Genomic DNA, 26,346 nt, shown 5'->3' with positions numbered 1-26,346 from the left:
GGTCCAATTCCTAACTACCATTGGTCTCTATAGGCCAGATAGTTCAATGTTCAAAATGTTAGGAAGACCTAGGAAGTGTCGGCGGAGTAGTATCGACGACTTCCAAGGCAAGCTAATATTCCGGTGGCGCTCAGTAGCCTGCCTAGGCGAGGTCAAGTCTAAGATCATTTACGAGAGAAGAGTGGGGCAAGAAAATAGATACACATGCATGCATGTTAAAGCTACTAACATTCTGTTGAACAACTCATATCGACCTTCCAAAGCCGGAAGAGAAGTGGTCGCGTGACATGGGCATTGGGGACCCCCCGGGCCAACTTCAGGGCTTGAGTGGGTCGATTTTCGGAGGCACTTGAACTAACCAAAACTGATTCGTCGAAAAATTCTCTTCTTCATTTTCAGGACTCCTGTACAGTAGCCATATATGTATGCACGTCACAGTGCATAAGGCAGTGGGGGCGGATTGAAATTTTTCTTGACATGGCTAGCAGAGTCATGGGAACCCCCATGGGTGTAGATTTCCTTAGTTAGTTCAGACCTTGAAATTTCCAACATTTGAATATTTCAGGATTTTCCAATAGTTAAAACCTGATTCTTGAAACCAGGATGGATAGATAGGTATTCATCGGAGCCCTACCACCCGATGTCTGAGTTCAAGATGAGAACAATCCATATTCAATGTTTTTATACATAACTAACATTTGGAGCTGACAGCATTGCCGAGCGTGGGTCCAATGTCGGCATTTTGTATATTTCATTTCCGGGCCAGTCGCGTTCTTTCTGCCTTGGTAGACCCTTTCAAGTGCTTTAGCGCAATGCTGACTCCATTGCTGGTAATACGAGGGCTTCGGATTGGCGCAGGAGTGAAGGAATCCAAAGTAAGCCATGGACTAGCCACATATGAATCATGTGGGGGATTTTTTTTAAAGAAGAAAAATTTACAAGAAATTGAAAATAAAAATAAAAAATTCATTGCAACATCGAACCTCGCTTGTTGAAATGAGCTGAAATGGATGAGAGTCCTAGGCGAGGCAACGCTAGAGTCTAACATTGAATCGATCTACAGAGTACTGTGTACTACCTAGGCTTAAATGTTTTCCGTACAATGGAACCCTTGTGCACATTTCGAGTCTTGAAACCTTGGAACATTTGAATCTATATGGTCGGTAAAATCCGTGAAATTGATACCTTAGACCTTCTACTTGGTTCGAGATTTGTGTAAGCAACGTAATCATATTCATATATCGGGGTGGAGTAGCACTACGGAGTACGAGTACGGCGAACAAAAACAAAGGAATCCACGCGAGAGGGGACTAAAAAGCTGGAGCCTGCTCACAGTGGTTCTTTATACTAGTACAGTATAGCACTAAACAAGTCCTTTGAAATTCTACATCGATAATGATTGGATATGATGATATCCCTAAGCTCCCTAAGGCTGAACCGGTTTCTTGGTACAGTAGCATTATGACCCGAGTGGAGGTACCTAATGCATAGTAAGGGGCTAATGCGGTTGTAAATCAGTACCTTTTACATACGGCGATTTCCTTTAAAAATACTCCGTACTCAGGCATCATTCTATACAAGGGGTCTTACAGGAATAAAGAACATAAGAGAAAACTCTTCAATCAGTGAAAGACAAGTCATTTCCAAGAGCTGTTTCCTACTACTAGTACTCAGTGATTGGCATAGTAAAAACGGAGTAGCGCCACTCCGGGCCCGATCGGAGTTGCTTCCGCCCCGTTAACTAACGTTACTTAACGTTACTAACATTGATTTACCTGCAAGACTCCACTTATGAGAACTTGTCAATCCTCTCTCTCTATCCACCTGTGGACTTGAGTTCCAACTTCTGCAATTTTTTTTCCCCCTCCTTCGCTCCCTGAGGTCGCTTCCACCATACGCCTATCTCGCACCTGGGCACTACACACACCCCTTGTTCTCTTGCTGCGAACCTCTGCGCTGACGAAGCGCAAGCGTTCCAGCTGCCATGGGACTCTCCAAAACCAACAGGATCATTATCCTGCTTGTTATCGACACGGCCTTCTTTTTCTTGGAGCTGATCACCGGTATGACTGGAATTTTTCATTCTGAAATTGCTTCCCGTACTGACTTTTTATCTCTCTCAGGCTACGCCGTCCACTCGCTCGCTCTAGTTGCCGATTCCTTTCATATGGTACGGTTATTTCCTCCCTCTCCGGTCGCATAGTGCTTGCTTCCCCGGAAGCGAACTTGACACTGATCGATAATCCAGCTGAATGATGTACTATCATTATGCGTTGGTCTGTGGGCCGTCAAGGTCGCCAACCAAGAGACCAATTCGAAAATGTACACTTACGGCGTAAGTTGAATGACAGCGGCAACCCCCACCTTGATTGAGATCTAACACCGAATTCTGTGAGATACAGTGGCAACGAGCTGAAACGTTAGGTGCATTGGTCAATGGAGTATTTCTGCTCGCTCTATGCATGTCGATCTTCCTAGAGGCGACTCAACGATTGGTGGAACCTCAGGAAGTGCAGAACCCCAAGCTGGTCTGCATTGTCGGTTGTTTTGGCCTCCTGTCGAACATTCTCGGTCTGGCTCTCTTCCACGATCATGGCCACGCCCATGGAGGCCATGGCCATGATCATGGTCACGGCCATGACAATGACATCGAGTCGGCCCACGCGGATCATGAACATAGCCACTCGGTGGTCACGGATCACCATATCAATGGTCACAACCACCCCGAAGCTCCCTTGCAACATGGCCTCCCGCACCCCGCTACCGACCCCGCATCGCCTTCTCGGAAGCGCCGTGTGACGGACTCCCAAAGCCGCGCCTCCAGACGATACAGCACCTCTGGCCTAGCTAGTGCCGAGGATATCTACGCCCATCCCGCGACCATGCGACAAGATATCATTGCTGCCAGTCGGAGCTCGTTTGACAAGGAAGAATCGTCTGACTCAGACACCCGGGACGACGAAACTCCCACCGAGCACTCCGGCCTTCTCCGCCATCGGGACCGTGTCTCGAACTATACGGACGAGAATGGTGGTCCGTTGAAGGCCCCCGGTCACGTTGAGGACGACCTACACAAGCACCACAACCACGCACAGCCCAAGCCCAAGGGCCAAAAGGGTGGCCACAGCCACGATCTAAACATGCGCGGAGTCTTCCTCCACGTCATGGGTGATGCGCTTGGCAATATTGGTGTGATTGCCTCTGCATTGGTTATCTGGTTGACGGACTACAAATGGCGTTTCTACGTGGACCCTGGCATTTCGCTGGTCATTACCCTCATTATTCTTGCTTCTGCAATCCCTCTTTGCAAAGCCGCGTCGCGAATCCTTCTGCAGGCTGTGCCAGCGGGATTGAGTATTGATCATATCAAGGAAGATATTGAGGGACTCCCGGGAATTATTGGCTCACATCATCTTCACGTATGGCAGCTGAGCGATACCAAGGTTGTTGCCTCGATCCACATCCAGGTGGACACGGAAATAAAGGGCGAGGGTTCGGAGAGATACATGCGTCTTGCTCGCCAAGTTCGACGCTGCCTCCATGCCTACGGCATTCATTCCTCCACCATCCAGCCAGAGTTTGCCCCCGACAGCGATACCGAAGAGGGCCAGAATCTTACTCAGGCATCTTCATCTCGAGCGGGCGCCGATGAAGTGAATCCCAGTAGAGCTACCAGCTTGAGGGATGGAGATTCACAAGCCTGTCTCCTTGAGTGTGATGACAATTGCGCTCAAGGTGGTCAATGCTGCCCCAAAAAGTGAACTTCAAAGTTTTCATCTTCTTTCTGTTGGCTGTAACCCCCCTCCTCGTCCTCCCAAGTCTTAGTCTGGGTCATGGTGTATTCTACCTTGAACCCCTACCCTACTACCCTCTCACTCTACCCAAGAAGGAGACATGATGTACCCAATCCCTCGTTCATTCCAACCTTTCTTCACCGTGGTTCGTACCTAGATCCCATGGTTTTGTACCATATACAATTCCTGCTCACTTTTCTTCTTGACGGCTTGGGTTTTCTTTCTTCGTTGAGTTTCGACATGGCATTAGATTTGACTGAGACCAGTTCCCCCCCCTCCGGCTTCCTCATCCTGATATCCGACTAGTCATTATTTTTTTTTCTCTATTCATCCTTAATGAACCATTATGTGTCTCAAGAACGTTCCGGCTGTAGTGGAAGCTGCTGGGTTGTATGGATGTCTGCTAAAGCCACGATTCTCTATAAGTCAAACAAGTAGCCAGAAAAATCACTTGCCCTTGAGCTCCATACAACTACTTGTCACTCCCATAGCACGAGCTCAATGTTGCATACTAGCACTAGTTTGCATATAAGGCCAAGGCTTAAGCCATTCCGGGTCACGTGATATAAATGTCGCCGCTTGTGTTCTCGGCCCCCTTGGTTTCAGCTGCTTTGCCCTCCAAGCCATGTCTTGAAACGATCTTCTTCTTTTTTTTTTTACCGACCTTTTTCTTCCCCATTTCCTCCTCCCCACCACTTTTCAGGGAGTTTCCCGTTGCTTTTCTTCTTCTTTCCTTGCCGGCCATTCTTGTGCATTGGCTTATAGAGCATGCAGCGTCACTCCTTTCGTTGATTCCCCACATTAAGGAACCCGTGTCGCCCGCCTGTCGCCTACGACCGAACCATTACTCACCTGCAATGAGTTACGCCTACCCACGCAATATAGGTGCTTCTACCCTTCCTTCTTTTACATCTTCAAAAACTCCAACCGATTTTGATCGCCCATGGAATGGTCTTCAAGGAGTCGCAAAGCAGTGGATCACGGAAGGAGCCAATAATATTCGAATGGTGAGACCTCGCGACAAACATGATCTCTGGAGGTCCGCAACACTTCTTTTCAAGCGCACATTTACCATTACCAATGCTGTGATTTTACTTTGGGTCTTCACGTTGTGGTGGGGGGAGCGAACGGTCTTTCGAGAAAGCATAAAGGCTTGTGCTTGGGAGAACTGGGAGAGCTGGGTAAGTTTATCATGAAACTCGTTGCCTTTGCGGAAAACATTTTTTCCTGTAGTGTCAATGCTGACCTTGAACTATCCGCCAGCCTCAAGGTGCAACACCGCATCACGTCGCGTTTGTCGCTGACCCACAACTCGTCGATCCTCATACCTACCCCGGCCGCCCATGGCCACTCTCAACCTTGACTGTACAGTATACTGATCAGTATCTCCGTCGCTCATTTTCGGCTATTCAAAATAACTTGGTTCCCGACTCAGTATTATTTCTTGGCGATCTCTTCGACGGTGGGAGGGAGTGGGCTACCAGCACAACTACTAGTCCGGAGGAACGTTATAAGGGGTACACAGATTCTTTTTGGAAGAAGGAGTATGTGCGCTTCATGAAGATCTTTTTGGATCCTTGGCTCAAGCAAAACGAGTCTCCTGTGGATGGACGCGGTCGTAAATTGATCGCAAGCTTGCCAGGAAACCACGATTTGGGATTTGGCAATGGGATTCAAGAGCCAGTACGAGATCGCTTCGAGGCCTATTTCGGACAAGGTAATCGGTTGGATGTCATTGGAAACCACACTTTTATTTCGGTGGACACGGTATCTCTGAGTGCGATGGACCAACCGGACCCCCAGACCGGCAGCTCCAGCTCCAGCTCCAGCTCCAGCGACGACAATCTCCCTCGACCGATTTGGAAAGATTCATATGACTTCCTCAATGACATGCCTGCATCCCGTGCAAAGGCTGAGAGGAATGAACTCAGGATGCTGCAAAACCAGCCCGAGGGCATTCAGTTCGATTATCGCGTCGTAGATGTGGTGGAACCCTCCATGCATCACAATACTCCGGAGACTCCCCTGCAGCTCCCGACCATTATCCTCACACATGTCCCCCTCTATCGCAAACCAGGCACGCCCTGTGGTCCTCTTCGAGAGCACTACCCCCCTTCATCGGCCACCGAGGAATTGGAAGAGGATGAACCCAATTCGCTAAGAATTGCGGGTGGTTATCAGTATCAGAATGTACTGACTCCGAAAATTTCGGCGGAGGTGGTTTCTAAAGCGGGGCCCAACGTGGTGCAAGTTTATTCTGGGGATGACCATGACTACTGCGAATTGATCCATCGAGAATTCAACGGCTCTCCCAATGAGATTACCGTGAAAAGTATATCTTGGGCAATGGGGGTTCGCCTACCTGGTTTTCTGATGACTAGTCTATGGAATCCTCTTGACCCAGCGACTGGAGAGCCCACCCTGAAGGGATCCTCCCCGACCATCCAAAACCACCTGTGTCTTCTTCCCGACCAACTCGGTATTTTCATTCACTACGCGTGTACCTTGCTGTTCAGCGTTGCAGTTTTGTTCATTACTTCTGTCTACCATGCATTTATTGCCCCGGTGCCAACCTCATCTAATGGCTCGCTCCTTCCCCTCTCCGAAAAACGCCCAGAAAGTTCTCATCGCCAGTGCCCAACATCCGGTATGTCCAGCTCCACTTTGTCTGGTCCAGGCGGCCTGGCTGGCCGTGGCGGGAGCACCGTCTTACCCCGCCGTTACTCCGGTGCTCAACCTTCCCAGCATGCTTATTGGGCCCTAGATCAAGATGAATATTTGACGAGTACGTCAAAGAACAAGGGACTTTACCGCCCAGCGCGGGCTCATGGCTTCCGCCAAAAATGTGGCCACTTGACTGGAGAAATCCTCCAGTCCGTCCGGGTGGTTGGTCAGGTTGTCTTACCTATTTATTTCTTTTTGATCTGGCGCTGGTAGCTAGTTCTCAATCCAGCGCATACGTAGTTTATAGACTTAATGAACGGCACCCTTGGGGTCAGCAAGCAGATACGCTTTTATCCAAATATATCTAGTTCCGATCCTGATCCCGGTCACCGAGACTGGACCCTTCAAAAAGAAGTTTGGGCCACTCGGTGCCCAGACTGACTTTCGATGAGACATGCACGTATGCGTGTGTGGATCTTCTCGGCGAACTTTGTATCGTCGGACAAAGATGTCATTGGGCGTGCATTTCGCCGAGGATGGGTTAATTTCGGGGGCTCCGACCTCAGGAGTATCGGATTTCCCAGTCTACATCCCGGGGAACACTTCCCTTGTGCATTCAAACAGTCCGAATTGCCCAGGTGATGCTACTCGCGACTTGGCGGGTTTGCTTGATACTAATATTATCAATAGCAGATGAACGATTCTAGTAGGTACTACCATGGATCACGCTTTTCGTTTTCCATTTCTTTTTTCTTTTTTTTTCTTCTTTTCTTTTCGTGCTGGATTGACATGCAGGCCAAACAAGGGATGGGGCGTTACCCCCCAGATGCGGCTCCCGGTGTTGTCGATCCTGATCGGCGGACCGGATACGGGGCACGCGAGTTCTCGAATTCTCTGTTTCCGGTCACCTTCAAGCAAAACAGAATGGTAAACCCTTTCCGTTTATCCTGATCTCTTTGTCGGTTAGAAAGTTCAACGTGCAACAATCAGTTCGAATTGAAAACTTGAATGCAGCCAAAAAACATTCGATAAGCATGACTTACTCCCAGATTAGGTCAACTCGAACTCTCCTTCGAGAACATTGTCATGGATGGAAAGAGCAACGAGTTAACATACATCAACCAATCAATTGATGAGACCCACAATAAACTTTCCAGCGCAGCCGTGTTGGCCTGCTGGACCCTTTGCGCTAGTGAAAACATGGAGAAATGGGCCCATTGTATAGACCTAAGCCGGGGGACTAAGATTTCCCCGGTGCGGTTTCTGTTTTCGGCCTTTCTTGGGGGCTTCCAACCGGTCTTGGTCTTCTTGCCCCTCATTTCGAGTACAAAATGATTCAGTTTGCCCTCTGTTTATTTTGATTTTGAAATTTCCGGTTTTCTTGTTTTGTTTATCTCCATCGCTCATCCAACAGATTACCCGGAATTCGGGTTATCTATCTACGTTCTCTAACAACTTCTTGAACCCAAAGTGATAAAGTATCTGCCCAATATGGGCTTCGCCTTGAAGAAGCCGGATGATGCGGTTGGCTCTGCGACTCCAGCCATCATCATCGGCCTGTTTGTTGCATTTGGTGGTGTTTTATTTGGGTGAGTCTTGATATTCCCGCTTATTTGAAGAACTATGACTGATCTGCTTTTTGTATAGATATGATACCGGAACTATTAGTGGCATTCTCGCCATGAAACATTGGCGAAATATGTTTTCCACTGGTTACATCAACCCCGATGACCATTTGCCCGATGTCACATCCTCTCAATCCTCGATGATCGTCTCCCTCCTCTCCGCGGGTACATTCTTTGGTGCTCTGGGTGCCGCTCCCATTGCTGATTACTTTGGTCGCCGGATCGCTATGATTGTCGAGACATTTGTTTTTTGCATTGGTGTGATTCTTCAAACTGCATCAACATCCATTCCTCTGTTCGTAGCTGGGCGGTTTTTTGCCGGTCTCGGTGTCGGTCTCTTATCTGCAACTAGTAAGTCTTATTCATCCTGTATACTGCAGAGGATGGTCTCTAATGACTCTTATTACATATAGTCCCCCTTTACCAGTCCGAGACGGCTCCCAAATGGATCCGAGGAACAATCGTCGGTGCTTATCAGCTTGCTATTACAATCGGCTTGTTGCTGGCGGCTATTGTCAACAATTCAACCAAGGATCGAAATGATACTGGCTGTTACCGAATTCCTGTCGCAGTTCAGTTTGCCTGGGCTATCATCCTGGTCGTTGGAATGCTCATTCTGCCAGAGACACCCCGGTTTCTTATCAAGAAGGACAAACATGAGGCTGCTGCGAAGTCTCTTTCCCGTCTTCGTCGCCTGGATATCAATGATTCCGCCATTGTTGCAGAGCTGGCCGAAATCCAGGCCAATCACCAGTTTGAACTGAGCCTGGGTAAGGCAACCTATCTGGAGATCATGCGTGGTTCCATTGGAAAGCGTCTGGCAACAGGATGTGCTGTTCAGGGTCTGCAACAGCTAGCTGGTGTCAACTTTATCTGTAAGTTGACTACAATTCCCTTCACCACGCGAGAGTATATATACTAATGAACCACTGGACAGTCTACTACGGGACTACGTTCTTCCAAAATTCTGGTATCCAGAACTCGTTTGTTATTACCTTGATCACAAGCATCATTAACGTTCTCTCAACCTTCCCGGGTCTTTACATGGTGGAGAAATGGGGCCGTCGACCATTGTTGATGTTTGGCGCGGTTGGCATGTGTATCTCCCAGCTGATTGTAGCCATCGTCGGTACCGCAGCGACGTCAGATGTGGCCAATAAGGTGTTGATTGCCTTTGTTTGCATCTACATCTTTTTCTTCGCTTGTTCTTGGGGTCCCGTTGCCTGGGTTGTCACTGGGGAGCTGTTCCCTCTCAAGGCTAGAGCCAAATGTCTTTCAATCACGACTGCCACCAATTGGTTACTGAATTGGGCCATTGCCTATGCTACTCCCTATATGGTGAACAACGGCCCTGGAAACGCTAACCTTCAGTCGAAGGTTTTTTTCATCTGGGGTGGATTTTGCTTTATCTGCGCTATCTTTGTCTACACTTGCATCTATGAGACCAAGGGTCTCTCCCTAGAGCAGGTGGATGAGCTTTACGCAAAGATTCCCTCTGCATGGAATTCGAGCAACTTCGTTCCATCTGTTCATTATACCGATGTTCGGGATGTGTCTGACTCCATGTCTGGCAACCTCACCCAGCTCGAGACTCAAGCCAATGAAAAACGCAGTGGCGAGGAGGCAACTCATGTGGAAAGTATTAGCGTGAAGGTTGATGTTTGAATAAGGCAACTTTGGAACCTTGAATGTGATAAATCACGAGGCTCTTCTTTGACTCAATCTCCAGGGCTGTTTTTCTTTTGGATATATACATCATGTGTATAAGGTTGGATGATTAGCGTGTTGCGTTTTACTTTGGCCTTTGGGTTTTGTTCCTAGCTGCTGGGACTGAGGTCCCTGCACTGCATATTCAGCTGGTGGCACATGTACAAATCTCAAGTGCTATACCCAGTTCAAATGATCTCTCACTTGAGGGTAGGATTCGGGCACCAGTATGCACATGTGCACAGTGCAAGGATCAACAGCACCTGGCACCTGGGAACATATATAGTTATCAATGTATCAATATATCTACATATTGTTGTTCGCAGGGCCTTTTAGCTGGACCTTCATCTGATTCAATCAATTGATGTTCAAGTGTTCCAAATTTGCCAAAATCTTGTATGTATATGTGCACATGTGGGGTTCGAATTTACATATACATAGGCACCTGCATGTGCCTAATACTAGGATCTATAGACATTTGGATGGATGGCAGAGCCTTCGGATACCTCAACCTTGGACAACTTGCAAAAAGAAGTATGTTCATACTCGGCATACAGAAAGAAGAGTACTTGGCCGTTCCTAGAAGTTCTGCATCATGTAGTTCCAACCTTGTAAGCACTTGATCCGTCAACATTTGAAGCTTGCAACCATTTCCAGCATATACAGGGCTGGGATGTACTTGTTGATTGGCTTTACTTATGTAAGGGGTTTAAGATGATCAATCAAAGAATTTGTGTATTGTAGCATCCTAGTATTTCTATTTTATTTCAAATATTGCGCAAGCCCACACCGTAGCCTGACGAATCTATGACATGATCATACTGAAAGTCACACTTTAGCCGATAGTAATAGATACTAGTAGTAATACTGCATGTGCTACTACTAATGATACGGAGTCTTACTGTGTTTACCACATGTGCGCCATGCCTGAGGAGACAAGGCAAACATCTCACCCTCGGATCCTGATTGGCGTGCCTGATATTCACGTGACTGTCCCTGAACACAACTTGAACATCCATGGATTGATACCCGTAACCTAGCTGATGACGTTTGTACATATCCCAAGGGTTTGATTCGTCTTTCTATATCCCAAAGTCCAATGCCGCCCTTCTCGTCCAGTCCCTATCTAACTTTGAAACAAGACTTCAATGAACACTCATAGGATTTCCATGTCGAAAATATAATTACGCGACCATGTCGGTCACGATTCCCCTGGAAAATCACGTTGCGACCGTGCTTACAGAACAATCGGGCTCGTTTCAGACACACAAAACTCCTTCAACTTCTTTTGACTATACCGATAGAATCTCTAGATTGAAATCTTTTCAGAATACTATCAAAGGGACAAGCGGAATTCCTGCTGGCCAGGGACTGGAAAAGAACGACTGGGCGCCATCGATTGACTCATACGACCACCCGCTCTTTCCTTCCCTGCCATCCTATGAGCCTCCTAATCTCACCCGAAATCTACGATACTCTGCCACGAGAGCCGTCTCTTTTCTGCTCTCACTGAGCTTTTTGACAAGTATATTTGTGGGGGCGTTGGCATGTGCAGCTCAAACGAGATTGCAGAGTGTTATTCAACAACTGAGAGGAAGTCGCTCCACCGGCTCCCCACGGGTCTTTCATGTCGAGGAACACAACCGGAAATTGAGGAGAGCAGTTTTGGATCGGAAATGGGATGCTCGGAAGCAAAAGAAGCATGTCGATGAAGAGCAAGGTTCCGATGAATGCCCTCACCTAGAAGGCGGCAAGGACATGCTTGTCTGCGACGTCGCTTACTATGCCAGGCGTGTTGGTCTTGATGTGGAAACGTTCCGTGTCCAAACCGAGGATGGCTTCATAATCACTTTATGGCACGTTTACGATCCCCAGGAATACACAGCCTTATCTCCAGAGCAAAGACGTGAGCGAGGCCCAACTGTCTTTAATGGACAAAAGGAAATTAATCCATCTCGGCCGAAATACGGTCACCGATATCCCGTCCTCTTGGTCCATGGACTTCTTCAAAGTGCTGGCGCATATTGTACCAACGACGATGACAGCCTTGCATTTTATCTATGCAAATCCGGATACGATGTTTGGCTTGGGAACAATCGATGTGGCTTGAATCCGGAACACACCACTCTTTCAACTGTTGACCCCCGCATGTGGTCGTGGGATATTCGTCATCTGGGCACTCTTGATTTGACAGCGCTTACTTCACGTGTTCTCTACGAGACCGGATTCAGCAAGCTCGGTTTGGTGTGCCATTCCCAAGGCACCACCGAAACCTTCATCGCACTGGCTAAAGAACATCGCCCCGAGCTTGGCAAACGAATATCAGTATTTTGTGCACTTGCACCGGCTGCTTATGCTGGCCCGCTTGTGGAAAAGTCTTTTTTTCGGTTCATGCGAAGTCTTTCACCGGAAGCTTTTCGCATTGTCTTTGGCATCCATGCATTTATTCCCATCATGGTCACAGTACGTCGAATTTGTCCTCCCAGGTTGTATGGCACTCTCGCTTACTGGGTATTTTCTTTTCTCTTTGGGTGGTCTGACGTGCGTTGGGAGCGCGAACTACGTCACCGCATGTTTCAATTTGCCCCTGTGTATGTGAGTGCGGAATCCATACGGTGGTGGCTCGGCAGCCAGAGCTTTGCGAAGCATGGTTGCATCTTGTCGCCCGCTGAAGATTCTCATCGGAACATCTCCCATCGTGCCTCAACTGGAGCTGAACATGGTGATGATCCCCGAGATCCTTGTCTCGGTTCCGAAAGAGACAATGCCTGGTTCGGCCCCCAAACACCCCCGTTCGCCTTGTGGATCTGTGGCTCTGATGGCCTCGTTGATGGCCGACGATTGCTGCGTCGGTTTCAAGATGGGCTTGAACCTCATGTACAAGTCGTTCACTCCAAAGTCATTGAAGAATATGAACACCTTGATGTCTTATGGGCAATGGACTCCGTTGAACAAGTAGGCGAAGAAGTGCGAAAGGTGCTATGGACGACCTTGCCCCAACACACTCAAAAAATCTGTCGCATACCAAGTGGCATCCGCTCAGACCAGGTTGATGAGTATATCAAGATTACAGGCTGAGATCTCAAGATCAATATTACTACGCAATAGACAGGTGTATACTTCACTTTATTAAAAATATTCAAGAACTTACATATGTAACCTCAGCCAAATACACAGTTTAATGAGAATACCAATCAAGTGTTTTATGGATAGCAATTGGAATAGAGGGATATCCACATATTTATTAAAAGAGCTGTGCTGCCGTTTCTAGTGAATGAGGGAAATGGCCGGAGCACAGCCTGACATCAGGATGAAAAGTGGATGGCACAAGTGACAGGTCACCATCCCAGATGGAGAGATCCTGATTCAACATTTTCTCATGGGTGATCACAATGCCTCTGCAGCAAGACTCCCCAGTCTGGGAGATACAGTGGGGGAAAAAAAGATCAAGAGAGAGAGATAGGTAAAACCCCAATGACGAACTTCATGAAGAGCGATGAGGTCCAAGGGTGTTTTAGATTTCGATGGACTAAATAGAAGATTGGAGGTGTGTGTGTGTGTGCGGGAGAGAGAGAAGTGAGTGTCAAAAGCGGACCTGGCAACATTTGAACCAGTCTGCTTTCATATTCGTTGTTCTAATTAGTTTCTCATTTAGAGGTGACAGCTGAAGAGATACTACTAGTAATGAATAGTGGAAACTTCCTGCTCTGTTCACCCTGTACGCAATAAGAATTAGACGAATTCGTAGAGACTCCAGAATGCCCAAGCTCAACTATACAGAGAAGCCGACTTCCACGAGGATTTGCCGATGGGGTTTTTTGTGATTGGCTATCGCGATTGCGCGGCCCCAAATATTTGACGACTCGAGCTACCTACATATATGATATAAGGGTGTCTATAATAGAATTTTTGAAAAGTTTAACATGACATCTCACGATGAAACAATAGGCCTAAAGTACTACAGCCCTGCAGTGAATACCACATACCTCTGAGGAAGGGTTTGTTCAGATGTTACCTGTTGTACAAGTGGGACCAAGAGATTCGAAATTGTAGCCCTGGAGGTCATTCAATGATCAGGCTAAGATACCGGAACACCGGTCATAAGTGAGGCCATTGCCTTAGGACCAAGAACGTCTTCGAAATTGACCCAAGACATGAATTGCTTAGACCTGTCACCGTCATCTTCGGCGATCTCCTGAATTGGTGTTTTGTTCTTGCAGAAAATCTTGAGTTCTTTGCAGGCCACATCCCCATTTTTGCGCAGATACACTTGCATAACATCGCCGCAGCTCACAACAATCCGACTGATAATCTGAGCACCAGGGGCCCTGGGCGTGATCCCCATGTCTTTCGCATTCTGTGCAGAACCTTTTGCAACATGATGGACCAATAGAACAATATTGGAAATGAAAGACTCATCAGGCATGTAAGATGGAGTAAAATACTGCACGAACTTTTGGTGTTCTTTCGCCTTGATCTCTCTGAGCAATTCTAGAGAGCGCTTATGCATGCCAAAGTAGTTGAATAAAATCACAGGCTCTTCTTCGAATAACTTGTTCTTGATGAGGGCGAGAAGTTGGATCGTGCCGATATGATGAGTCTGATCCCACTTTCGTTGAAGTATCTTCTGAGGATTTCTAAGCTGGGCCTCCTTGCTAGTGGCTTCGAGGCCCGCTTCCTTTGAAAGCGCGTCCAAAACTTTGTCGATATTTTCGATGCCTTCATCTTCTTTCCGGCAACCAGCGACATACTGGCCACGGAATAGGTTCGCAACGGTAGTAGTTGGCTCAAGTATTCTGCTATTCTTTCCGTTGGGACGGTGAAAGGCACTTCGGTTGCGCGAATCACGGGCAAATTTGGTAGCTGATGATATACCAGTCGCAAGCTCAAGTCTATTGAGAGATTCGCTAGCATTCCTGGGTCGGCTCCCGATGAAGATGTGTGATTCGCCGTGTATCTTAATGAACGTTTCCATGTCAGGCCAGCTCAGATGGGCGTGCATGGGTGCTTGTCTGAAAAGATTGTACAAAAAAGCTAGTTGCTGGACATCATACCATTGCGTGATGAGGCGTTGACCGACCGACTGCATTCTCATGTTGAGGTGGAACATATTCACACCACAAAGGATAGTATGTTGAGAGAAAAGCACATGTTTTTCGGGAACATGACCTCTCGGAAGAACATCGACTTTAATCGCGTAGATAGGATCTTCAATAATACAAGACTCCACTGTTGAGTGCAAATCCTTTATTTCTTCATCTCCTTCCTTTGGCCAAAATTTTGGCTGTGGGTGTGATTTGGAAATCTTCAAATATTCCGCGACTGTTCTCTGAATGCGCAGTCCGGACATACGAAGGTCATCGAGTGCACTGACTTGGCTGTGACGCATGATGTGGTGGACATCAAGCAGAATTTGAGATGCAAAGCAGAGCCATGGAGTAATTTTCTTGGTTTTGCAAAATTCCGCGAGTCCTGTGGTAATCACATCCAAGGCAGGCATTTGGGATTTATATCCAAAGATGCAAAATTCCGGAAGCAGCTGAAGTAAAATGATTTTGTCTTCATGAAATTTCTGGCCAACAGACATCTTCTCTCTGGTCGCTGAAGGATCATACCTTCCGAAATAACCTTTCTTGAAAACAGGCAACTCATTCTGGCGTAGAACATCCGCGAATGAGGTTAGGAGAACCAGGGTTGGGAAATAGCACAATTCGGCTACATCTGCCATATCCTTGTTGTATGGAAGGCCAATTTCAGCAGATGGAGTGGGTACTATGCCTCGACTGATGGAGCATGCGTTGAAGATCAGTTGCTGGAGGCTCTCTGAGGGAATGCCATTACTGGCATAGTCTTCCACAACCACTTGCACGAGATCCCGCGCAAGTTGTATGGCACCATCAGTCACAACAGCAGCATTCATGAGATCAATCTTTCTCGTTTGGCAATAGCAAGAATCTGCCTCGGCACAACAAGGGTCGACTTTGAAACCACCTCAGCGAGCTGTTGTAGATCCTTGATTGTTGGGCGATATTGAGTGGGTTCGGTGGAAACTCTTTGCTGATCATTGTTGCTCTTTCCTTTGGACTTCCCCTTGCCTTTGGACTTTTTCTGCGAAGGAGTAACCGAGGGGAGGTTGTTTGGTCGGTGACCACATTTCAATGCTGCCTCGACTAACCAAGCTGCGAAACTGTTTGTGTCGTCCTTATAGCGGGTATAGCTGTTTTGCAAATATTTGGGTAACATTATGTTGATTGGCAGTTGGACTGTTGCTGCGGAGAAGTTGTGGGGAGAGATTGGTTCTTGAGGTAAACAACTGGAACATTTGTCAGGTGACGTCTTTCCGGCTTCTAATTTCCGGCCCGCCGGGCTCCGGGTTGCTTCTCTTCTACTCCCTACGTCCTTTCTTTTCTCCCCCCCCCCCCCTCCGCAGCGCTGTTTACATACAAACATAGTCATTTCTGCTCGTATTTGCTGTTATCTGAACATAGTCGCTTTCCTACGAAGGCAATGGTCACTCACTTCAGTGGAAAGCTCAGCCATAAGTAGAGTTCATGAAAGTGGCGCCGAGAGAGTTTGACTGTTTACGTGACTGAAAGAATTTCTCAAGACGCGAATACCAAGGCATATTATTCCGGGTAGAGGTCTGAATAGTACTGCTCATAAACCTTGCACATGTTCCCGCGGATGTGAGGTTATATAGATAATAGCACTATGTTGTACTCCCCCAATGCTGTAAAAACCAAGAGCTTGCAACCCCAGAATCAATGTTTCCCTCGCCCATGAAGTCTAAGTCAATATCCTCGAGCAAGGCTAAGGAATTTGCCTCATCGACAGTTCCATATGCTAAATCAGGATCCATAGCCGTTCCCGGGAGCAGACTAGCAGCTCTAGTTCGCAGTATATCGCCTGCTATGATAATATTCTCATGGGCAGTCGCGACAATGGCATCTTTTATAGATGAGTTCGTGAGCATGGCATTCACCTGACCCAATGTCACGCTTACGAACATATAGGCTTTCACATTGGTCTCGCCATACCAAAGTCGATCTTGTGCATACTGGACAACTGTCCTCGCATTTTTGAGCAAAGGTTCTCTGCGTTCTTGATTGCGCATTTTGGCAAATGAGGAACTGTCGTTCTCCAGCTGTGAGATCAATTCCAAAAATATCAACATCGCAGCCCGTGTCAAAACATCTCGGAACATGCCACCCCCGACAAGCATCAACCGACGGTAAGTATCATCCTCGAGGAGTGATACTATATCAAGGGCCGCTTCTAGACCTACCTTTGAAGAGAATGTGTACATCGGATTCTGCGCTGCTTTCACTGCGTAGGGAAGATGGAGGCATAATAGGAATCGACGGTGAAGATGATCACAGCAGGTATATGGAAAATCATTTCGCCATAGACCTTTGGCAGCCAATTTATGCGCATCGATGGCGATAGTCGCATTGCGACAGGCCACCATTAGCTCCTTTCCGAGATCAAGAACATGATCATAAGCAGGTTCCTTCCGCATCACATTGATAACTTTAGTAGCTTCCAGCCTTAAAGCAATTGAATTTGCTAGGATGCATTGGAAAGAAGTTCTTGTTGGCGCCGAATCGGAACCCCAGGAACACCCCGACTTTAACTTCTCCAGGTCTTCATCATTCAAATTAGCCGGTGGTCTGGTGTCAAAGTCTTCAGTAGTGACCATCGGTCGCATCCCCGAGTCCAATGAAGCTTGTAAGTTTATCTCCATGATCGTGTACCACAGTCTCCTACGGATCTCTCCCTGTAAATGTGTCATTTCGCCCAATCTGTCTGGGTCTTGATGCAAGCCCATTTGTATTGCCATGCGCATCAATGAACCAGCTGCAATCCAGACCAGATCCGGCCCGACACAGTTTACTTGGCGAGCGAGAAGCAGCAGGCAATGAGCTTGTAATCCATCAAGTGTCAGACGATCTTTTTCGATAGGGGCTGAAAGCCAATTTTGAGAGATTTGAATCCACCGACGGGCTTTGTCACGCAGCTGAGTTTGTATCCCTGCAGCATCATCGTATAAAAAGGCAGCGTTGGACATCACGAGCAGAAGTTTAACTTTAAAAGAGTCGCTGGCGGTTTCGGGACCTTTCTTGTACGCTTCATATTCTTGTCGGAACGAAGGCCGGTGAAGAATTCGGAAACATGATTCAAAGGAGTCGAAGTACAATTGCACGAGCTCCTCGGTGACCGCATGGTTAGGCAATGTTTGATATACATCTATGGATAGCGGACTTCGACTAGGACGTTGCGACTTTATATCGCGAGCTAGCTGTTTGCATTTCCTCACCACATCGTAGAGTCCAGATGGATCGTTAGTCGGTTGCTGTGGCGTGTAAACTCCTATACTGAGCGGGTCAAGGGTTGAGCGCAGTCTTTCCGCCTATGTGCCCATGTTAGCAAATAAAATACAAGAATATCCGCAACCCAGAGACGGCGTCCACATACTGAGGAAAGCGAGCTCATCCAATGCCCACGACCAAATATTCGTGTCTTTGACATAGTACCCAGAATGCTAGTAGGAGCAGAGAGCTGTTTTTGTGACTCTGGTGCTGAAGGGATTGTTTCAATGTTGTTTTGTGGTTGTTGAGGACGAGCGTCTTTGTGGGATTCGCGTTGAGCCAAGCTGACGTCTTCTCCGGGCGCTTGGTGTTCGCCACAAGTCGAGTTGCGTGATTGGTTTAAAATCCCCGACTCCAATTTAGAGACTTGAGGCGAAATTTCTGTATCTGGTCGAGGGGACTGCTCGTATAGAATGGTGCAGTCGTCATCGGTATAGGTGCATGATTTTGAGTTAGGGAGCAGCATACACTGCCCGCAAGGGGTTTTGCGGTCACACTTGACTTTCCGGCGTCGGCATGAAACACAGGAGAGAGCTGGACGTCGGCGCTTCCTTGGTCCCGAATTATCCATGTTTTATAATCAGAAAATGTAATACCGAGGGCTATTAAGGTCGTCGGTGATAACTGATTACTGAAGTTCATGGCTAGATAATAGACCCGCGGAGATTATTTCGGAATGGATAAACTATTTTGAGGCGGCTCTAAGCGATTATTCCGAGGATGGACCGATCCACAATTACCCGAGATCATATCTACATCAACATGTACTATCCCGTACTTATCTCCGAAGAATCGATCAAGATGGCCGCGGGCGAAACCAATATGATCACTTCGCTGTCACGATTTACCAATTAGTGGCCGAGATTCTACCTCACTGGCATTTCGATTGCGATCTCATCCACAATTTCCCGAAACATAGTCTCAAATATAAATACTCAGCATGAGGATTCGTTTTTCTTTGCTTATTGGGATCCATTTAGAATTTTGGAACAACTTCGAATCGCGTTGTGTATCCAACATCTGAATTGAAGATGACAATTGAACGGAATAATGACGCGTCCAACCAGAACAGCGTGGATCTTGAAAGAAACACGAAAATAACCTTGCCGCAAGCTGCCTTTCCGGAAGGCGGAGTTCGTGCTTGGAGTGTTGTCGCTGGAGCTTTCTGCATTTCATTTTGCACTTTTGGTTATCTCAATGCATATGGGTAAGTGCCCGGAGCCTAGTAGTAGCCAACGAGAACAGTTTGCTGATACCAATAAACCGGATTTAGTGTTTACCAGACATATTACTCAACACATCAGCTAGTGGACAGGTCTGGGTCGACTATTGCCTGGATAGGATCCGTGCAAACCTGCCTTCTGCTGGGCGGAGGTATAGTTGGGGGACCTTTGTTTGATAGATTTGGTGCAAGGGTGAGTAATGACGCCAAGCTCTTACATGGTACTCCAGTATCTGATAGTGGCCGCCACAATGATAGGTGCTCTGGCCCGCTGCCATCGCGTTCGTCTTCTCTGTTATGATGACATCCCTCTGCAAAGATTACTATCAGTTTATGCTGGCACAGGGGGTTTTAGGTGGACTTGCATCTGGCATTATGTTCCCACCCGCCATGACAGCAGTATCCCATTACTTCCATGAAAAACGAGGGGCCGCCTTGGGTGTGACTGTCACTGGATCGTCTTTGGGAGGCGTCATATTCCCCATTGCCCTGAGTAGAATGCTTGACAGCAAGTCACTGGGCTTTGCATGGACTGTGCGTATCATTGGATTCGTCATGTTCGTTTTGCTTTCCATCTCACTGGCCACGGTCAGACCACGTCTGCCTCCTCGACAAGGCAGAATCCTAATACCTTCCGCCTTTAAACAAACTGCCTACTCCCTTTTCTTGGCTGGATTATTCCTCGTTTTTTGGGGCGTCTTCACTCCATTCTTCTACCTGACAGAGTACGCCATTGCCAACGGAATGAACACCAAATTAGCTTCATACCTTCTATCGATCCTCAATGCTGCATCTGTTTTTGGTCGACTTCTTCCTGGCATAACAGCGGATCGAGTTGGCCGATTTAATACAATCGTTATTTTTGGTGTATGTACAGGAATTCTGCTTTTTTGCTGGATTGCCACCGAGTCAAATGCGGCAATCATCATCTTTGCGGGTCTTTACGGTTTCTTCTCTGGAGCCATTGTTTCACTGATGTCACCTTGTATCGCCCATCTTGCGCCCACACCTGGCCATATCGGTACCTATCTCGGCATGGGAATGGCCGTCATATCGCTGGCTGGCTTGACTGGGACTCCCATTGCAGGAGCCCTGATAGATTACTATCTTGGCTATACCCAGGCCGCAATATTCAGCGGCATTTCGGTTTTCATAGGCGGATTATTGATGTTGGGAGCAAAGCTTTGGTTGGGAGGAGGGCCCTTTGCCCGAATCTAAGCTGCATGACTAGCTCAGATAACCTTCGTCTGGCTCCCAGCACAAACTCTGATGATTGATACTGCTTGGTTCTTTTCACCAAAATTATACCTATGTGGTTGCAAGTGCGCCTGTCGACAAAGTAAAGATGGCGGTCATGATCATGATTATCATCACACCACCCCAAGAGACAAATTAGTTTAGGGTGACGTTGTTTTATCAGCATTGTCCTATTTGAAGAGATGTTAGTTGACAGAACATTGCTAGTTAAATGCCAAGTCAATTAAGACTGTAAGCTGACTCTGTATCTCAAATTGGACAGAAAACCTCCCCTCTTTATATTATCAAAATCGTTAGTATACATGTTCGTGTCCGCTTCATATGTTCCCTCTGTATCTCTGCCTGCATGTGGCATCTGACTTTACGTCTACAGTCATTTCAAACTGCGTGGTCTCTATATAGTATAGTATATATTTGATATATATAAGCTTAGTCGCTTGATGTTAGAATTTGTAAGCCAAGGTAGAGGGCTTGGCTATTTCAGGTTATCAACAATTGATCGAATTTGTGACGCTTCGGTGACCGGTCAAGCGGCAGCCCCAACATTGGCAGTTTGATCAGACGAACCCGTAAACAAGAACAGCTTTAATTTTCGCCATTCATAGATTCTCACCTTTAGTCCTGCATCCATAGTCATGGTTACCAACATAGTTCTATATTGAATGGTCCTCACAATTTACTGTTCACGTGTTGAGGGCGTTTGATCGCTGCGACCTTGGCCCGTGAAGTTTGTCGACTGGAGGATACGTGCAAGTGATCCTGGGGATAGAGGGAATCTGAGTTCCTCTGAATGTTGTCGTACTTCCGAATCTGGAAAGCTTCCAGAGATAGCGGGAGAAGACGGTGGCTGTGATGTCGTCCGAGCGACTGCAGCCGGCGATGCGATGGAAGACGGTTCTTCCGATGCGATGCGCTCTGATGAGATTGAAGTCCTAGACCTCTTTCTTGATGCGCGGTACGAGGGGTCAATGGGTTCTGCGATTGGCGGTAACTTGTTGTCGTCTGACGAGGAGTCGTGATCCTTGTAGGATACGGGTGGCCTCGAGGAAACGCGCTGTGAACGCCGCAGATTTGACATGTACGTAGGCGTAGAAACCGACGAAGGGGGGGGAATGCAATGATGCAAAGAAGAGGGGAAAGTGCAGGGATACTGCATACAGAAGATGTGTTACAGGGGGTTCTGGAACGCGGGGAATGCAGGGAAACCGGCGTAAGCGAGGGAATCCCAGCACAAAACGGGGCAGTCGATCAACGGGTTAGATTGAAGACTGGCACGAGGGCTCATAACCTGAAGAGACACGAAGTTTACAAGGGAAAGGAGGGCGAGAACGCAATGTGATAATATTGAGTGCTGCAAGGAAGGAAGGAAGAAGAAGAGAAGGAAGGAAACAAGCTACTATCTACAAGACATGGAGTAAGAGTACAGATCACCTGATCAAACACTGCTTATTAAGGAAAACCATACGGTTAATGTACATAGTACTATGTAGTACTTATCCTCAATATCGAAGAACTTATCTAATTGACCAGCAGTCAGGCGGCATGGTTTGATCACATGCACATGGTATGCGCTCATAAAAGATCCCAAATGAGAGGGCTTCCTGCTCATTCTTCACTCAACAACCAGCGGAGTTACATCATACATGACCTATTTCCCAAGTTTTCCACCAGAAAATGATCATTTTAGGGTGGCTAGCCTCTTCCAAAACCCACGATATTGTCTAGAAGGGCCAGCTAGAAAATATATCAAGGTGGTTCTCACATACGATTACTTCACCTAGCGCACTTAGCTCTCAGCCTCTCACCTTGAGAACTTGAACTTTTTGCTTCTGGACAAAGTTTCATTCTGTTGTGAACTATGAGTCAGTATTGGTAGATCTTGCTTAATAAATGCCTGTTACTGTGGCTAGTGCAATATCGCGATCCCTCCTCTGCCCAACTATTGCAGCCCTCTTTCATACACCTGATCGCAGGACTTGGCATATTTGCGAAGTTGATTGAAGAAAAGCAAGGGGGAATTGACTGATGATCAGGATATAAGTAAATGGAGGAATACAAAAGAAGAAATCGGCGGTCTGTAATCTCCTTTTATGTTACCTAGTCTGTGACCGGGGCATAACTCACGAGTTGCGACAAGTGAGGGGTTGACACAAGTGAGTGTCAGCGCGGAAGGAATGCAACCGCTGCTCAGGGAAAGGAAAGAACGGAGAGAGAAAAGCACTGGATTGGCTATGGACAATCTCTCTCGGGGGGATGGAGAGAAGGGAAAAGGAAGGAAGGAAGCAGGCAAGCACTGGAATCTAGATATACCCAGAGGGGGTCACCTGACCCCTCTCTAACAGATGACCTATCTGATTTCCCTTTAAAAGCATAATAATAGCTTTGATTCGCTGGGACTACTACCTGGCTGCCCACCAATTTAGGAGAAGCCTCAGTAAGCGAAGGCTTTGCGTAAAGTGTGACAGAGTGCTCGTATATAACAGGTTACAGGAGTCAGGACTCAGGACTCATACATTAGCTCTATCTGCACAGGTCACGTGTCAAATTAGCGGTGTGTCCAGAGTCCAGACTCCCAAGTCCAGACTCCAAAGATTTAGAATCGCGCCCTTGGCGCACTCAACACAAAATCACTTAACAAAGTCTTGCGGACTTGGGTGTTGCATCACGGATGAGGTCTTAACTTTCACAAGGAACTCTTGTCAAAAGATCGAAAACTCCCGGTAAATCACAATGTGGCCGTGTGATAGTGAGGATTGCAGTAACACCGCCGTTCGCATTTATGGGGAATGCATTCTATGCAATCGCCATCTCTGTGTGAAGCATCTGGGACCAAAATACCATAAATGTCCAAAATGGGGAGTAAGTAAAAAAGAGCTCTATCATGGACCAGACTAATCTCTATACTATGTACAGGAAGAAGTCAAATATGACCTCGCCGCCAAGAAAGCAGAACAAGATGAGATTACCAAGCTTATTGGTAAAATTGATATTTCTGCACTGCTTTCGCGCGCTTCGGCTCTTCGTGAAGGAATACCCTGCGCTATAGTACATGGCCTTCATTACAATACGTCCTTCCGAGGGTCAGTCATGGGAGGTGTTGGAACCACGTGACCATGTTTGTCAGTGCTTCCCTTTGTAGTTCCAGTTTGCAGGCTGCATCTTGCTTCTTCCTTCTCTCCTCCCTTGAACAAATCAATCATATCCATTCTTTCTTGTTCTTCCTCATAGAGTTCTATGAGGAGGGATGAATTTTCATATTGAGATCCTGTTTAAGGATGGAATTACTTGGCTAGTGTGTATTAGAAGAGCAAATGCCACCTCTCCACCAGTAGCCCTGCGGGATTACATCCTGCGGAGTGAGGTCTCAACTCTGTAGTTTCTGAGTGGAACAAAGGTCCCAGCACTAAAAGTCAAAGACTTCGACTTTTGCGAATCGAATCCTGTTGGTGTTGGATATATCCTTATGGAGAAGCTGCCAGGGCGCTTATTGTGCTAGTCCCTTGCTACCGCTGAGCAAAGAAGAAAAGTAATAGGCTAGCTTGCGGATATCTATCTAGAACTGTCTCTTCACCCTTTCACCCTGATAGGCTCTTTGAATCACCCCGGATCTCTTGATATTGGACTATTCGCACGAGAGTACTTAACCGAGTACTATGATTCCCAGATGAAACCAATTGGCCCATTTGTGTTTATAAAGGATTACTTTACTGCCTACATTCAATTAATTTTGGACTTGATAGTTCGGCAAGAGTCATATGTTGAATAAGCAGTAGATGCATTTTTGATTTATCGGTTTCTCTTGGATAATGTCTTAAAGGCCTGCTCTTTAGGTGAACTTGATGATGGAAAGTTTTACTTGAAGTATGCCGATGACAAGGGCGATCAAATACTGGTTGATGATGAGTTTAATATCACAGGAATCATTGACTGGGAGTGGGCGTATACCGATACAAAATCAGGAGCGTTCAATTCGCCAATTATCCTGCTACCTGTTGCGAATTTCTATGCTGGTCAGGCATCTATTGGTGAAGATGAACTATTTTTCGCAAAATGTTTCGAAGATAAGGGATACCCAAATCTTGGACGAATTGTCAAGAGCGGTCGTCTTATCCACCTGTTCCGATTTTGCTGTGGCTACGATCTTGCTGACTGGGAAGGATTCCTGGGACTTTTTGGCGGCCTTCAGAAATGTATGGGGAATATGGACACATTCCATTGGATTGAATGGAAGAAAGAATACCTGGAATGTTATCGAGAGCACAAACAATTTCAGCAAGTCCTGAAAATATACAGTTAGGAGAGGCTGGCCTTCAGTACGGGAAAATCTGCTGTTTGCATGTGTGAAATTGTGATACTTCAAAAATACCAAAATCATACCGAAACTTTGAAATATACTATAATAATACTCTATATATCAATATTATATAATATTATAGGATAATTCTAGAACTGACCTTTATGAAAGATGGAGTTACTGAGTTTTAACTTCATCGCCTTATTGTACGTAGTATGTGGTTGACTAATTTTTACCTGTGCTGTTTGATGATGTATTAGGCTCGTGCTAAGAGAAGATGGTGTAGACTTCTTAATGGTCACAATACTGAGTGATCACTATGAAGATTAACGCCACGAATCTGAGTTCTATGTTATATTGTTCAGGATCTAGTGGTGTGAACGTTCTACTTATTCGCAAAGAGACGTATGACTACAGAAATATGTAATACATAAGCCAATCCCAAAGTAAATCTTTATGTAGATACTTCGGAAATGACGATGTGTCGGCTTGGCTCTAGATTTTACTAGCCGCATATTATAACAGTATTGTCTGTTAATACTGTAAGGACTTGATAATGGCTTTTGGCCTAAGAAATAGATCATTCAGGCGGGGTCTTCCCTAAGTGGGACGAAATGTGCACGAGGGGTGACACACCGTCTGAGCGACTCAGTCCGTTTGTCAACTCGTCCTCAATCCGTATTAACGGTCTGCTTATTAACGTGTTAATATAGTCACTACCCATATATTGTTTTCAGAGCTGGTCACTGTTTTTCGAAGCTGGCCATGTTAAGAAAGCCGGTCAACTGTTTACGCATGCTCAGTCATTGTTCACGAATGCTTATTCAACTGTTTATGAAAACATGCTCTATTATTTATCAAAGCAGGCTCCAGTGTTCACTAAGACTGAGTCAACTGTTTACGATTGCTCATTTAGCATAAGGGAGCCCTTGCTTCTAGAATTATAAGAATATACACATCTTAAGTACTATGTAATGGCATTATTGGTTTATTCTAGTACTAGTGGATACTGCCTTTCTCAGAACCGATATATGATGTATTGTTCCGACCGAGGGTTGGCGTTTTGGAATTCTGCACTTTATATTTCCATTCCATCTACCTCATTTCCTCGAATGCCCGGGTCTGGTGGAAGGTTTGTTTAACTAAAATTCGGGGCTCTAAGCACTTGAAATTCGGCCTGCCACATTCAAAGATTATCTCGCGTAATGAGAATCGCCGGTGGATGGCCAGCCTCATCCGCCAGTGTCTAGGGATTCATAATTATTCAAGAACGGTTGGCTATTGTGGACCACCATATTACCAAGTGGAGGATAAATTAACTTGTTTGTTTAGGGTGTTTAGGGTGCTGTTTTAGGGTGCTGTTTAGGGTGTTTAGGGTGTTTAGGGTGTTTAGGGTGTTTAGGGTGTTTAGGGT

The 26,346-nt window shown here is 46.6% G+C and overlaps 9 protein-coding genes across 9 annotated transcripts; 6 read left to right on the top strand and 3 right to left on the bottom strand.

The window, feature by feature from the left end:
• Nucleotides 1-1,984: 1,984 nt before the first annotated feature.
• N7466_010682 (cation diffusion facilitator family transporter) lies at nt 1,985-3,761 on the top strand (the record flags this gene model as incomplete). The annotated part of the gene is made up of 4 exons (XM_057170071.1): nt 1,985-2,063; nt 2,124-2,170; nt 2,249-2,335; nt 2,403-3,761. The coding sequence occupies 4 exons, from the start codon at nt 1,985-1,987 to the stop codon at nt 3,759-3,761; spliced, it is 1,572 nt and encodes a 523-aa protein (XP_057015803.1).
• Nucleotides 3,762-4,651: 890 nt separating this feature from the next.
• Nucleotides 4,652-6,731, top strand: N7466_010681 (putative manganese ion homeostasis (Fr); the record flags this gene model as incomplete). The annotated part of the gene is made up of 2 exons (XM_057170070.1): nt 4,652-4,975; nt 5,058-6,731. The coding sequence occupies 2 exons, from the start codon at nt 4,652-4,654 to the stop codon at nt 6,729-6,731; spliced, it is 1,998 nt and encodes a 665-aa protein (XP_057015802.1).
• Nucleotides 6,732-7,949: 1,218 nt separating this feature from the next.
• Nucleotides 7,950-9,748, top strand: N7466_010680 (sugar porter family MFS transporter; the record flags this gene model as incomplete). Its single annotated transcript, XM_057170069.1, has 4 exons — nt 7,950-8,047; nt 8,106-8,434; nt 8,497-8,958; nt 9,021-9,748. The coding sequence occupies 4 exons, from the start codon at nt 7,950-7,952 to the stop codon at nt 9,746-9,748; spliced, it is 1,617 nt and encodes a 538-aa protein (XP_057015801.1).
• A 1,236-nt stretch (nt 9,749-10,984) lies between these two features.
• On the top strand, nt 10,985-12,868 carry N7466_010679 (putative ab-hydrolase associated lipase; the record flags this gene model as incomplete). Its single annotated transcript, XM_057170068.1, has 1 exon — nt 10,985-12,868. One exon carries the CDS (start codon nt 10,985-10,987, stop codon nt 12,866-12,868), a length of 1,884 nt encoding a protein of 627 aa, XP_057015800.1.
• Nucleotides 12,869-13,868: 1,000 nt separating this feature from the next.
• Nucleotides 13,869-15,710, bottom strand: N7466_010678 (uncharacterized protein; the record flags this gene model as incomplete). The annotated part of the gene is made up of 1 exon (XM_057170067.1): nt 13,869-15,710. The coding sequence occupies one exon, from the start codon at nt 15,708-15,710 to the stop codon at nt 13,869-13,871; it is 1,842 nt and encodes a 613-aa protein (XP_057015799.1).
• A 789-nt stretch (nt 15,711-16,499) lies between these two features.
• N7466_010677 (putative C6 transcription factor) lies at nt 16,500-18,730 on the bottom strand (the record flags this gene model as incomplete). Its single annotated transcript, XM_057170066.1, has 2 exons — nt 16,500-18,200; nt 18,266-18,730. The coding sequence occupies 2 exons, from the start codon at nt 18,728-18,730 to the stop codon at nt 16,500-16,502; spliced, it is 2,166 nt and encodes a 721-aa protein (XP_057015798.1).
• Nucleotides 18,731-19,190: 460 nt separating this feature from the next.
• N7466_010676 (MCT family MFS transporter) lies at nt 19,191-20,599 on the top strand (the record flags this gene model as incomplete). Its single annotated transcript, XM_057170065.1, has 3 exons — nt 19,191-19,366; nt 19,433-19,574; nt 19,640-20,599. 3 exons carry the CDS (start codon nt 19,191-19,193, stop codon nt 20,597-20,599), a joined length of 1,278 nt encoding a protein of 425 aa, XP_057015797.1.
• A 565-nt stretch (nt 20,600-21,164) lies between these two features.
• N7466_010675 (uncharacterized protein) lies at nt 21,165-21,716 on the bottom strand (the record flags this gene model as incomplete). Its single annotated transcript, XM_057170064.1, has 2 exons — nt 21,165-21,291; nt 21,319-21,716. 2 exons carry the CDS (start codon nt 21,714-21,716, stop codon nt 21,165-21,167), a joined length of 525 nt encoding a protein of 174 aa, XP_057015796.1.
• Nucleotides 21,717-23,368: 1,652 nt separating this feature from the next.
• On the top strand, nt 23,369-23,749 carry N7466_010674 (uncharacterized protein; the record flags this gene model as incomplete). The annotated part of the gene is made up of 2 exons (XM_057170063.1): nt 23,369-23,497; nt 23,552-23,749. The coding sequence occupies 2 exons, from the start codon at nt 23,369-23,371 to the stop codon at nt 23,747-23,749; spliced, it is 327 nt and encodes a 108-aa protein (XP_057015795.1).
• Between the last annotated feature and the right edge of the window lie 2,597 nt (nt 23,750-26,346).

Source organism: Penicillium verhagenii, assembly GCF_028828195.1.
Source record: "Penicillium verhagenii strain IBT 33310 chromosome Unknown utg000012l_segment0_segment0, whole genome shotgun sequence".
Classification (NCBI taxonomy): domain Eukaryota; kingdom Fungi; phylum Ascomycota; class Eurotiomycetes; order Eurotiales; family Aspergillaceae; genus Penicillium; species Penicillium verhagenii.
This window is presented reverse-complemented; position numbering and strand designations above follow the sequence as displayed.